We start from the raw sequence: 13,208 nt of genomic DNA, 5'->3' as shown, positions 1-13,208 counted from the left end.
TTCCTATTCTTTTTTTCAGCTTGTACTGGGGTTGATGGCCGGTTTTCCATGATACATGCCCGGGGCCCTGGCGACGGTCCTTGAGAAGTCAACGCCTTCTTTGCGGTCTCCTTGTACTCTTTACTGTATGGCGAAAATCGACATTTTCGATAATTCGCCGTGTGGTAAAGTTTGCAGTTAGTGCACTGTGGTCTGTCCACTCCTCGAACGTTGGGACATAGCCGGGACGCATGCGGCAAAATGCACTTTACGCATCTTTCAGCCGCCCTGCATCCCGAACTATGGTGTCCCCAGCTCTGGCAGCGGTAACAGATGATATTTCGTTGTGCCTTCTTGTACAGGAATCTTTTCACCTTGATCTTGAGATGGTCCAATGCTGAGAGATCCAGGATCCTCGCAGACTCCGGGACTTGGGGGAGATCCACTTTCCAGATGGGCAGTTTTCTTCCGTCCCGACGTCTTCGAAGTTGCTGGATTTTAAGCACCTGAAAATTGAGTTCCTTTAGGGAGAGGGAAATGTCCTCATCCGAGGAATCTATTTCCAGTCCTTTTAGAACATAGGAGTCCGGTTTTTCGCAATCTAAAAGAAATGTGCGAAATTCTATGTCGTTTGCCTCACAGTACCTAGTTATAAGGCGATGGTCGTCAGCACATTCTGGAAACACTGTCACTCTTCCACTGACAGTTTTTGCTTTGAATCCAGAGGGGCAAATACCGTCCAGATCTTTTGAGATATTTCTCCAGTTACCTTGACTGGAGATGTGAATGGGCGGGATTCTTCGATTCGATCCACTGTTGTTGATAATCATGGTAGCTTCGGGTGCGACATCCTCCTCTTTTTTTGCCACGACTTGATTGGACACTTCTTTAGGTTCCAGCGGCTGTAGGGGAATTGTCAGGTCAGCTTCGCTTACTTCAACTTGTCCTGGCGAGGGAAATGGCACTGGAGAGAAAATCGGGGCCACCGATTTTGCTGCAGAAACAGACTTCACCTTTTTCTTCTTCCTCGCAATATCACAGGAGTCCTCGTGGTAGACCGTAGACAGCGTGAGGAAGCTCTCGAATACATGATTAGAGAGCCTTTCCCTGCCGTCCTGGCCCTCCATCGTCTCCAAGTGTTTTGCGGTTCTGAATGCGCTCCGGAAGAGTGTGTCATCTCTGCAGGTTCTGATGGTTTTAGGAATGTCTTGAATGGCTTCAACGTCATCGGAGAGAGACTTCACGAGTTTCTTCACTAATTCTGCCACGACAGCTTTAACCTCAGGTTCCTTTGCATCATCTTCATGATCTTGAAATTTCTTGTAAGTTCTTGACAATACAAGCCACGACTTTTTACGCGTGGGAATTAACGTTTTATGGAAATAGCAACAATTAAGAATTTTGCCAGCCATAATTACGAATCAAAATATTACAGGATTTACCTTCTTTTTTTCGTAGGTAATTTCTGTGAAGAATTAGATCCCTTGTGCCCTTCCAGAAGCTGATTCTGCGAACACTGCCGTGAATTTTAAGATGCGAAACGGTGACTACCGCATAACAGCTAGATGACAAAACTGAATATTCAAGGTTTTGCAGATTCGTTTTTTTTTTCTGAACGATCTCTAGGAGAATGTTTTACAATTTGAACAGGCATTCCAAGTCCTTTAAGATTTTTCAAAAAATGTGCATTCATAATCGTGTAGGAACAAGGCGAATTTACGCATTATAGACTGCCTTTGATTGCCGGCAGATGGCCGCAAAAGTACCGTAATTTCCGGTATGTAACCGGAGGGAAGAAAATTCGCAGGGGAATAAAAAAAAAATTTGAAACTTCTGTTCAGGGCCCCTCATTCAGGGAAAAAACGACTAGATATTCATCTTATTCTTCAACAATCCGCGTATACACTGAAGAGCCAAATAAACTTGTAACCCGCCTAATATCGTGTAGGGCCCCCCGCGAGCACGCAGAAGTGCTGCAACACGACGTGGCATGAACTCAACTAATGTCTGAAGTAGTGCTGGAGGTAATTGACACCATGAATCCTGCAGGGCTGTCCATAAATCCGTAGGAGTAAGAAGGGTGGAGATTTCTTCTGAACAGCACGTTGCAAGGCATCCCAGATATGTTCAATAATGTTCATGTCTGGGGATTTTGGTGGCCAGCGGAAGTGTCTAAAGTCAGAAGAGTGTTCCTGGAGCCACTTTGTAGCAATTCTGGACGTGTGGGGTGTCGCATTGTCCTGTTGAAATTGTCCAAGTCCGTCGGAATGCACAATGGACATGAATGGGTGCAGGTGATCAGACTGGATGCTTACGTACCTGTCACCTGTCAGAGTCGTATCTAGACGTATCAGGGGTCCCATTTCACGCCAACTGCACACGCCCCCATACCATCACAGAGCCTTCACCAGCTTGAACGGTCCCCTGTTGACATGTACGTCCATCAGCTCGAAGCAATTGGAACCGAGACTCGTCAGACCAGGCAACGTGTTTCCAGTCCTCAACAGTACGATGTCGGTGTTGTCGGGCCCAGGCGAGGCGTAAAGCTTTGTGTCGTGCAGTCATCAAGGGTACATGAGTGGGCCTTCGGCTCCGAAAGCTCATATCGATGATGTTTCGTTGAATGGTTAGCACGCTGACACTTGTTGATGGCCCAGCATTGAAATCTGCAGCAATTTGCTGAAGGGTTGCACGTCTGTCACGTTTAATGATTCTCGTCAGTCGTCGTTGGTTCCGTTCTTGCATGATCTTTTTCCGGCCGCAGCGATGTCGTAAATTTAATTTTTTACCGGATTCCCGATATTCACGGTACACTCGTGAAATGGTCGTACGTGAAAAACCAAATTTCATCGCTACCTCGGAGATGCTGTGTCCCATCTCTCGTGCGCCGACTATAAGACAAAGCGCAAATTGAGCCGCATGCAGCGTTCGCGACACGAAGCAGGGCAGCACTCTGAAAGACAGCGCAAATTCAGACACGAGGTGACACTACGCTAAGCGCATGTACGCGCGCACGATTCTTCGTATTCGGTAGGGGTTTTTTAAAAATTAAACCGTCATTTTGATTGAGTTCGTATTCTCTTATGAAAACTGTTGTTTAATATCAACGTTATTTACATATATAATCAATTAATTCTTGAATTATTTTCTTTCTTTGAGTTTTTATTAGATATTATTGTTCTTTCCAAGGTTTTGACTTTTCATTAGCTCTAAATTTTAATTCATTATGGAGTTATTTTTCGGAATTCATTTTGGGATTCATTAATTTCAGAAATCATTATGGAGTTATTTTTCGGAATTCATTTTGGGATTCATTAATTTCAGAAATCATTATGGAGTTATTTTTCGGAATTCATTTTGGGATTCATTAATTTCAGAAATCATAATGGGATTCATTAATTTCAGAAATCATTATGGGATTCATTAATTTCAGAAATCATTATGGGATTAATTTATTTCGGGATTTTCACTAATTTTTTGATTCCAAATTTAAAAAATTGTCATTAATTCTGAATTTTTATTAATTTTTACGCATCCATAATTTTTATTAATTTTCAGAGAAAAATCTACTTTTGTTTTTTTAATAGCCTACGAAATATTTTCCATTAAATTTCTGAATTCGGCTTTAATTCCGAATATTCATTAATTATATTTTATCGATCGATAGAGGAATAATTTTTCATTAAATTTGAAATTTAATTATTAATTTCACTAATTCTGGTGTTTCACTAATCTATTTTTCCATTAAATATGAATTCCCAGCAGTTTTGGAATTATTTATTAATTTTAATTTGTGATCAATGGTTTCATTTGTTTTAACTTTTCATAAGTTCCAAATTTTCATTCATTATGGGATTAATTTCGGAAAAATTCCATTCATTTCGGAATATTCATTAATCCAATTTCTGTTAATTATATAATAATTTTTAATTAAATTTATTGTATGATTCATTCTAAATTTTGAATTTTCTTAAATTTTATATAATTTCATTAATTTTCATAAACCTTTAATTTTCATTAAAATTTTTATCCCTCCTAAATTTTCATTAACATTTTTATCCCTCCTAAATTTACCTTAATTTTTATCCATTTTCAATTTCGATTAATTAATGTAAAGTTTTCATTAATTTATGTACCTTTAGTTTTTTTAAAGGAAAAATTAATCAGAAACATCTGAATTTTCAATAGTTTAATTATTCTCTAATTTTGACGTGTCATCAATCCTAATTTTTTATTATTTCTTCTGTTCACGTTTTTATATACGGTATTTTAATGTGTATTTTTCAGCGCATTTTTCCGCATTTTATTTTTAATTAATGTTGTCTTCATTAATGTCAAATTTAATTACCACTAATCCAGGCTCCGGGAGCCTCCCAAATGACAAGGTTCCAGTCTCCCGAAATTGTTTCCTTTCTAAAACACTCGTGCACTGGGAACGCGTTCCAATATGCGCATCCCCTCGCTACGCGTGGGGCGTGTTGACGTCATCGCACTCAGGTCCCGCTCACCCGCGAACGCTGCACACGACTCAATTTGCGCTTAGCCTAACACTCGTGAAATGGTCGTACGTGAAAATCCAAATTTCATCGCTACCTCGGAGATGCTATGCCCCATCTCTCGTGCGCTGACTATAACACCACGTTCAAACTCACTTAAATCTCGATAACCTGCCATTGTAGCAGCAGTAACCGATCTAACAACTATGCCAGACACTTGTTGTGTTATATAGGCGTTGCCGATCGCAGCGCCGTACTCTGATTGGTTCCATATCTCTTTATTTGCATACGCATGCCTGTACCAATTTTTCTGGCTCTTCAGTTTATATCAATACAGTACAGTAAACAAAGTAGTGAAACCACTTTTTCAAAATCTCGTGCGATTACGATAGACGGGAAAAAAAGTTGGGAAGGTTTTCTCTTTTTTTCTTCTTGGAACTAGGAAGAGGACGCGTGAACCAAATTTTTATGCGTCCTTTTCCGAAATTCCGGGTATTTGAAAATGACAAAATTCTCATCTCTGCATGATGATTGATTAAAGACTAGTAACTGCCGCGATTGTTTGTTGATTCCATTTAAGACAGGTTTTAATTTCATAAAAGGTCTATATTGGATATGTGTTTTATTATACCTTTATGCATTCCTCCCACAAGCGCGACTATGATATAACACAAGGTATACAACCGAGGTGCTGATACACCTCTACAATAAACCAAAGTATCTCTCGATAAAACAAAGTATCTCTGGCATACGCGTAAATAGACTTGCAAGTCTGGGGGGGGGGGGGGGCACGGTCATTATTGCTGGGGAGCACGATGATGTCAATTCATATATGGATATATACACTAGATCAGTCGACTTCACCAATGTAAGTAGCTGCGCGTCAATCAAGTAACACCCCCTCTATCTGATAAGGCAAAACAATGAATGGTTACTAGGGCTGCAAGACATTTGGTATATAAGGAATTCGATAACACACGGGGGGATTATGTACATTGCTTTGCATGTTCGTAAATTAGTGAGGACCCACTTCACAAAAACTCTAGAAGGAAAAAGTGACCCGAGGGGTTTTAGGTTATCATTGGGTTACGCCACCTATGCCCCGCCCCAGCTGGAGCAATCAAGAGATTTTACGTTTGAAGTTAATACTCAATTTACTAGCAGCAGCAACAACGTTAGGTGCTGTTGCAATTGGCAAACAATTTTATCATTTCTCATATAATTCTATAATGATGCCAAATTGAAAATACCCCTTATGGCACATCTCCCTGGATCTGTGCCCCCCCCCCCCCGGGCAGTGATTTTAACCATCACTACTTTACTTTCGTATTTAACTAAAAAATGTGGTAAAGGGTTGAACAGATAATTTATTAAATAAATGGTTTAAACAATTTATTTAATAATTAATAATCCTTTAACCTTAAATTCCCTGAATAAATTAAATTTTATATTTGTAAAGTGTTAGCCAAATGAGTACTTGAAAATTTTTTTAACCAAATCAACACTTTTTTGCCACAATGTGGTTCTTTTTTCTCTTTCACTATCAACTCAAATTTTTTGAGGGAAGGTGCATACAGTGCATTGTGTTTACTACACAATCGTTTTTATATGCTGTCGTTTTAATCAGATTACGTGTTGATCAATGAAAAACTGCAATATTTTTCAAGTTATTTTACAATTTCATCAACACAGTCACGTGTAAAAAACTTTAACGAAGATTGCAATAATGATAGCCTGACGAAGGTGACTTGTAAAAACAATAAAATAATAATGATTCGATCAGAAACTTTCAATCAAACTAGTCATTTTATGTAGTGACATTCAAAATAATTAGTGGTTTCATATATTTTCTATTGATTATTCATCAAGACACATTTTAATACCGATTTCTGCATGTTGCAATGAAGATTTTTCTTTTCCTTTTGACTGCAATTGATTTTTATCGAGCTGAAATATTAATAAGTTTTTACTTTACTTCTTCACAAGAAAGATTTGGACTACTTCGAAATTTATTCCAGCCTGCATGATTCAGTAATGGATTGTTAATTTTTTAGATGAAGGTTTTTATTCTGGGGTGTATTTATTGGATTAGAGGTTGATTTTTGTGGCGCAAGGACCAATTAGGTCAAACTGAGCCAAAACAAATGACCAATTAAAAATAATTGTGCTTGTCATGTTAGAAAAGGATGTATATTTATAAGGGGGCAGTTGCCCCAGGCCCCCATCTTAACAGAGACCGACTTCAGTTTGTCACCGCCCTAGGCCAGAACCTCCTAGAGATAGAAGGCCTCCGCACTCAGCTTGTGACGTCAGTAAGCAGTCCATTTTCCCTCAGAATATTCAGGGGAAAAAATCCAGCATCATCGTTGTGAGGAAAAGAAATGATCGGCTTCAGAATTGGCAATTTCTATGCCCCACATCCAATCACTACGCGGTATTTGTGAGCCAATCAGGAAGATTCTACGCCAAAATAAGAAACAAAATAGGATGCTGTGTTTCAAAATGTGGCAAACTTGCTAGGTATTCTGAATGACGTTTATGGTAAACAGTGCAGAAGCCTTCTATCTCTAGGAGGTGATGCCTAGGCACTATTAATTTTTCCTTATGCTGTTATATGTATTTCATTTCCTAATTTTTCTTTCGAAAAATTATGATTCCTCTCAATTTTTGAAATAAAAGCCATGTCTGTTCCAAATATGGTTTCGATTTTAATTTTAAACTGTAATTGTTAAACTTCATTGTGACAATTTGTAACTGTGATAGATTTCATTCATTATACTTATTGTGTTGCTCAGTTAATTGTGTTACAGAATTACAATCAAAATCTGTGATGCAACATGTAAATCTTCGAAAACTTCTAAATTGGAACTGGAAAAAAATTTCATCTCAAAATTGTTGGAGATACTTTATTCATTTAAGGGGTGTCATGACCCCTGAAATCGATTTTTCATACATGACTTTGAAAAATATTTCATTCAATTGTGCAAATCAAATGCAAAAAATTTTGTGTCAATCGGGTTAATTTGTTTTTTTCAAAATAAAATGAAAAATTAATAAATATTGTAATAATAGAAAAAACACTTTGAACGCGATTTCCACAAATTGCAGTTTTTGAGCTCATCAGTTTGATGTAAAAAAAACCTACTACACCAAAAATTCAGAAATTTCGTAAAAATATTTATATGGCATGTCTTATGTAAGATGAAAGTAAGATGAATTTCGATATATCTGATCATCCGTTAGAATTTTATGAATTGTGAAGTTTCAAAAAATATATACAAATTTCAAAAAACTGAGAATTCAATATTTTTTTTAAAAATACTTGGGTTAACTTCTAAGTCTGAGATTCATTTTATTAACACATGGCGCGTGTAACACATTTGAGTAAAATTTCAGAATTTTTGGATCTGCAGTATCTATTTATTTTTTTAATCTTATGGGTGAACTCAAAAAGTCGGCAATCTAAGAAAATCGTAATAATTAACAACTGCAAAAATTTGAAAAGTGCACACACAACAAAAGAGGAAAAAGAAACTGGTTTACTTTCTCGATTTCTTAGGATTATATCATTGTTCAGTTTAAAAAAAACACCAAGTTAAACATTTGTTGTACGTTCACTGAATTTGGCAGGATTTTGAAGTGACGTCATCAATTTTTAAAGCATTATAACCAGAGCCAAGTTGTTAATGACATCTGCATTTTTCTGAATTATTTGACCTTTTTCGCTTTAAGGGCATCTTTTGGAATTTTTAAGATATTTTTCACTTTTCTAATAAAATTTTCAGAGTATAAAAGGTGAAAGAAATTAAATATAGGTGTGTGCTAATTACATTGAGTAATATTATCAAAAATATCATTTATAAAAAGCAAACTAGGACTTCATTGTGATAAAAGAATTCAATTTAAACAAAAAGCGAAGTAGCCTACACATCACAGAAAAATATCTTAGTCCAAATGTGGGAACCAGACAGAAGAGAGCATGTTTATAATTTGGCTGCAGTCACAGAGTGAAAAATACAACAGATTGCATTGGTATAAGAACTTCAAAAGTCTTTCACCGAAGATAAGAAGTCAATTAAGCCGTTCATTGGCAAGAAAAAGCAAAGGGAAAGAAGTAGTAGGTTATATTAATGCATCCAAAGAAAATTAAAAACATAGCCCACTACTTAGAAAGGGCTCTCACATCATGATAGGTCTCTCTTGAACAGTAACATATTTTTTTCCAAAGATAAATTAGAGCACAAGAGATAACTTGAAAATTTTCTCAAACTTTTGCACTGAAGCTTGTATACTGAATGAGGATTGCTGAATTTTAAATGCCTAAAAAGCAAACCATCTAAATTTTGTCTCTTACAAAAGCTAGTTAAACAATTTGGAGAGGATGTTTTTCTAGTGATCGGATAATTTTGTTTTGCAAAGTGTGTGAGAAACTAGTTGCAGATGAAAAGAAATTTACTGTCGCACAGCACATTTGAAGGAATAAGCATAAAAAGGGAATTGAGCAGTCAAGAAAAAGTCTATCATCTCAACTCCGCTTTAAATAGTGTAAGCAGTCTACATCATCCTCTTCGAAGATATCCTTCAAGGAAATGTGTGACACATTAATATTAGCTAACACACCTTTTGAAAAGCTGAACAATTCAAAGTTTAGGGACTTCTTGGAGAAGTACACTGAATATTGCATACCCGATGAATCAATGCTGTGAAAAAATTCAGTGAGTGATTGTTTTATTGAAATGACGGACAAAGTCATAGCAGGCAAAAAACTTTGTTTCAATAGATGAAACAACTAATTCTGAAGCATGCCCAGTTGCTAATGTCATTAAAGGAATTCTCGAGCCGGATCATCCAGGAAAAAGTTTTCTATGAGATTCTAGAGAAAGTCAATCATTTCACTATCTGGTAACTTTTTGACAAAAGCATGAATGCTTTGTGGTCAAATGGTGTGTGGAGCACAATAATATTTTAATTTTCTTGACCAATGCTACTCCATATAGGATAAAAGCAGGGTGAGCGATCAGACATTTGTATCCGAAAGCTATACATATAACTTACCTTGCTCATGCAATGCATAGCATTTGTGAAAAAATTTGATGACCATCTTTTCAATGTGGAAAGGTTTTTGTGAAATCTCATTATCGCATTGAAGTTTTTCAGACCAAAGCTCCTACATTACTAAACTACTACACCAAAGCTCCTACATTACTAAACTACTACACCAAAGCTCCTACATTACTAAACTACTACACCAAAGCTCCTACATTACTAAACTACTACACCAAAGCTCCTACATTACCAAAATACTACACCAAAGCTCCTACATTACCAAACTACTACACCAAAGCTCTGCCTCTAAAGCCCATGGTTATGAGATGGGGAACATGGCTAAATGCTTGCATATTCTACAGTGAAAATTTTCAAATAGTCAAATCCATACTAAATGAATTTGATAAGTGCTGCATGCATTAGAATTTCACAAACTTTGTTTTGTCAAAATAATATTGAAGGACAATTGGATTACATAAGATCAAACTTCAGTATTTTGGTTTTCCACTATCCAGTAGAAGTTCTTAGGCATGCAAAAAGCGGGATGGGCCAATCTTTTGTAGCGAAATTCGACAAATTGATCAAAAAAAAACAGTGGACTTACTACCCTTAGAAATATTTCTGCTGTCTTGATGGAAAAGTCTGAAAATTTCGAGATTGAAGAACAGTGAATCAGATTGTGAATCAGTTTTTTTCTCAAAAATATGCCCCTATAAAATCTAAACCTTCAAAAATGTGAAAAGTTTGAATATACATATTTTTTCTTCATTAAGTGGATAAATACATTTTTGTGGTTCATATTTTAAAAAATTTTTTTTATTAGGAAAATTCGAAATTAATATCAGTAATTTTTGATGAAATGTAATGTTGAGAATGGGATGGATTAAAAAACGAAAGAAATAAAATCTGAATTTGTTCTTGAAAATTTTCCATTAGACTTTTGAACATAAAAGATTTTCAACTTTGTATTGTTATTCTGATGCATGTTTTGTCATTTTTAGGAATTTCTTTTCAATTTTTCAGGGCATTTTTTAGAATTTTTTAGGTGAACAACATCCAGGCCTTGGTTATAAGTCATTAATTATTGGTCAAATTAAAAAACTGAAAACACTTTTCCACATCAGTTCTTCACAAGGAATCACGGGTGTAAATATTGGGTGGTTGATAGTTACCACCCTTTATAATAATACAGACAAGTTTTCTTTGTCAGTTTGAAAAAAAAAATTATTACAGCATCCATCCAGATTTGTTTTTGATATGAATCAATTTTAGGATGATCACTATAGTGAGAGCTGTGGTCTTGGCCATTGGGAGCAGCCCTATGGGGTAGGGGGGGGGGGGCATGCCCCATCTCACCATGTTCGCGGAGGATACAACCTTTTAAACCCCTTCTAATTCTTAAAAAACAATACAAAATTGATATTAAAACGTGATATACAATGGAAGCATGATAGTAAATGCCATAAAAGATTTTAAAAATTTTAAGTACTATATTATCTGAGACATCGATATTCTGATTCCTTTGATCATTAGGGTTGCCATTGCTAACGTGGCCGTAATTATTACAAGAAAATACTGCAACTTGGCGATGGCAGAATCATGTTTTTTTTCAGACTTTGGCCAGTGATCACCAACTTTGTTCCCAACTTCGAGGCGCAAATAAATGTGAGCTGATCTCCACAGTAAAAAGTCTCCCCACAGAGAACAACAGACCTACAACGATAAATTATTCAATCATCACACTTCATTCATAGTTAGAAAAACTGGTGGCAGATCGCAGCACCACACATAACAAGCATTGCACAGAAACAAACTTCACGTCAGGTTTCACTACACGTACATTCCCGCATGCACCAATTCATAAGAGGTTCTGCAGAGGAATACGGACTAGGTGCATGTGTGGTTTAGTAGTAATGATCACCAGCCGCTTCGCAAATTGGCAGGCCAAAGAATAAAATTTTGATATTAACCAGGTCAATTTTCAACGAAATTGGCCAGTTCACGAACTGACAAATTTCGGGCAGTGGCCTTGACGACTTTTCAGGCTGTCGGACGTGTTTGGCACCAAAAAAAAAAATTTCGCCAAGGGGATCTGGATTATACCGCATCTCTTCCCATATATCCAATCTCAGCCCTAGTAGTTGCCGTTATTGGGAGGTTTCGCTGTACAAGAATTGGACTACATGTTACATACATGGGCATAAACTCATTGAAAATATTGGGAGAGCTCAAACATATTGGAGAAGGGCAACTCAAACACAATATTTTTATAGGTAAGATATAAATGATGGAAGGCGCGGTAGCCCAGGTCGATAAGCTACTCGTCTAAAGTATCAAAGGATATTTAGAGGTTTCGCGAGTTCAATACCCGGTTCATCCTTGTCAGAAAACTTTCCTGACACAGGGGTACGAGAGAAACGGTGACATAACCGCAGAAAACATTGCTACCGCAAGGAGTCCCCCATCAAGGGGTTAGCGCACCAACCTCTCGATGAGTATAAAATACAAGCCTGCCGTTCAGAATAGGCAATAAATTGTAGGTCCCGGTCTAATTAGCCCTCGTGAGCAGAAAAGGATCGTGGTGTGACAAAAATTATCAAATGAGATGATGGAAAATATGGGGGAGGGGACCTTGGATCCAACACAAGTTTATGCCTATGGATACATGTAAAAATTAATATTTAAAAATTACAAGTAGTAAAGAACACATCACTTCCTGCTTTGATATCCACAATTGATTTAAATCATGTCAGTCAGTATCCATATTCAAATACATCGAAATTTAAAAAGAGATTTAGATGCGCAAATGTCAATAATGTAAGAATCATAATTTTATCCATCATTCAAAGAGGTGAATCATCAAAGTCAAGATAATTGTAGTAAGTAATAAGTAGCAGTTTATTAGAAAAGAAAAATATTATACTGCATGCTAAGAACCCCTCTTAAAAGCGGGAATTCATAAACCAATTTCTGATTAAAATATTTGAAAAAAAAACTGAAATATTATTCATAGATGTAGTAGAATGGAAGTAATACATATAGAAAAATGGAGAAATTAAATTTCACAATATGTGTGGTGAAGTGTATTAATATAGGATTGAATGTTTACAATGTATCTAACTGGTTTCATTTGAGTGTTTATAGTTTTTTTTTACATACCATGTAAAATCCGAAAGGCAGGCACAATAACAGTAACCAAATATATAAATGTCCGATGTTGCAAAAATGTCCCTGACGGGGATCGTAAAACCAACCCCCGGTAAATGACGCCCAAACCCCTTGTCGAAGAATTTCAAGGGCTTGATAACCCATTTTCTAAAATATAACGTTTCCTAACATATTATTATTTATATGTACAATTAATATAGGACATAACTCACAAACTCAATTTACTATGGGAAGATAACTCGTAAAATACACATGTTGCCAGGTTACGCCGTACTCGGAATATAACTTTTCTCCAACATTGAAATTCATTAAATAATCATTAACGGAAAACAAAAACAAGCTTGTTTTCGAAGAGCAAAGATCATGATGGGTAAACCAAAAAGATTTTCTTTAGGTACTGGCATTTGCAAAAACATGTTTTTATTGTAAAGCTTGGTTTGCTCTTGAAGAAAATTCCGATTTTAACTTCAATGAATTTAATTTCATGAGACTGTGAGACCTTGGTCATCTTTTTCTAGC

General features: G+C 36.4%; 1 protein-coding gene across 1 annotated transcript in view; it reads right to left on the bottom strand.

Moving 5' to 3' along the window:
- pcx (pecanex) overlaps positions 1-12,965 on the bottom strand; it is a 359,123-nt gene extending 346,158 nt beyond the window's left edge. The window contains exon 1 of the mRNA XM_089247188.1: positions 12,681-12,965. Within this exon, the coding sequence (XP_089103314.1) occupies positions 12,681-12,833 (153 nt within the window). The 5' untranslated portion in view covers positions 12,834-12,965. The remainder of the gene's footprint in view (positions 1-12,680) is intronic.
- Between the last annotated feature and the right edge of the window lie 243 nt (positions 12,966-13,208).

This window comes from Pholcus phalangioides, unplaced genomic scaffold (assembly GCF_987345545.1).
Source record: "Pholcus phalangioides strain wild (caught in Gottingen) unplaced genomic scaffold, Ppha-v1.0 ptg000017l_1, whole genome shotgun sequence".
Lineage (NCBI taxonomy): Eukaryota > Metazoa > Arthropoda > Arachnida > Araneae > Pholcidae > Pholcus > Pholcus phalangioides.
This window is presented reverse-complemented; position numbering and strand designations above follow the sequence as displayed.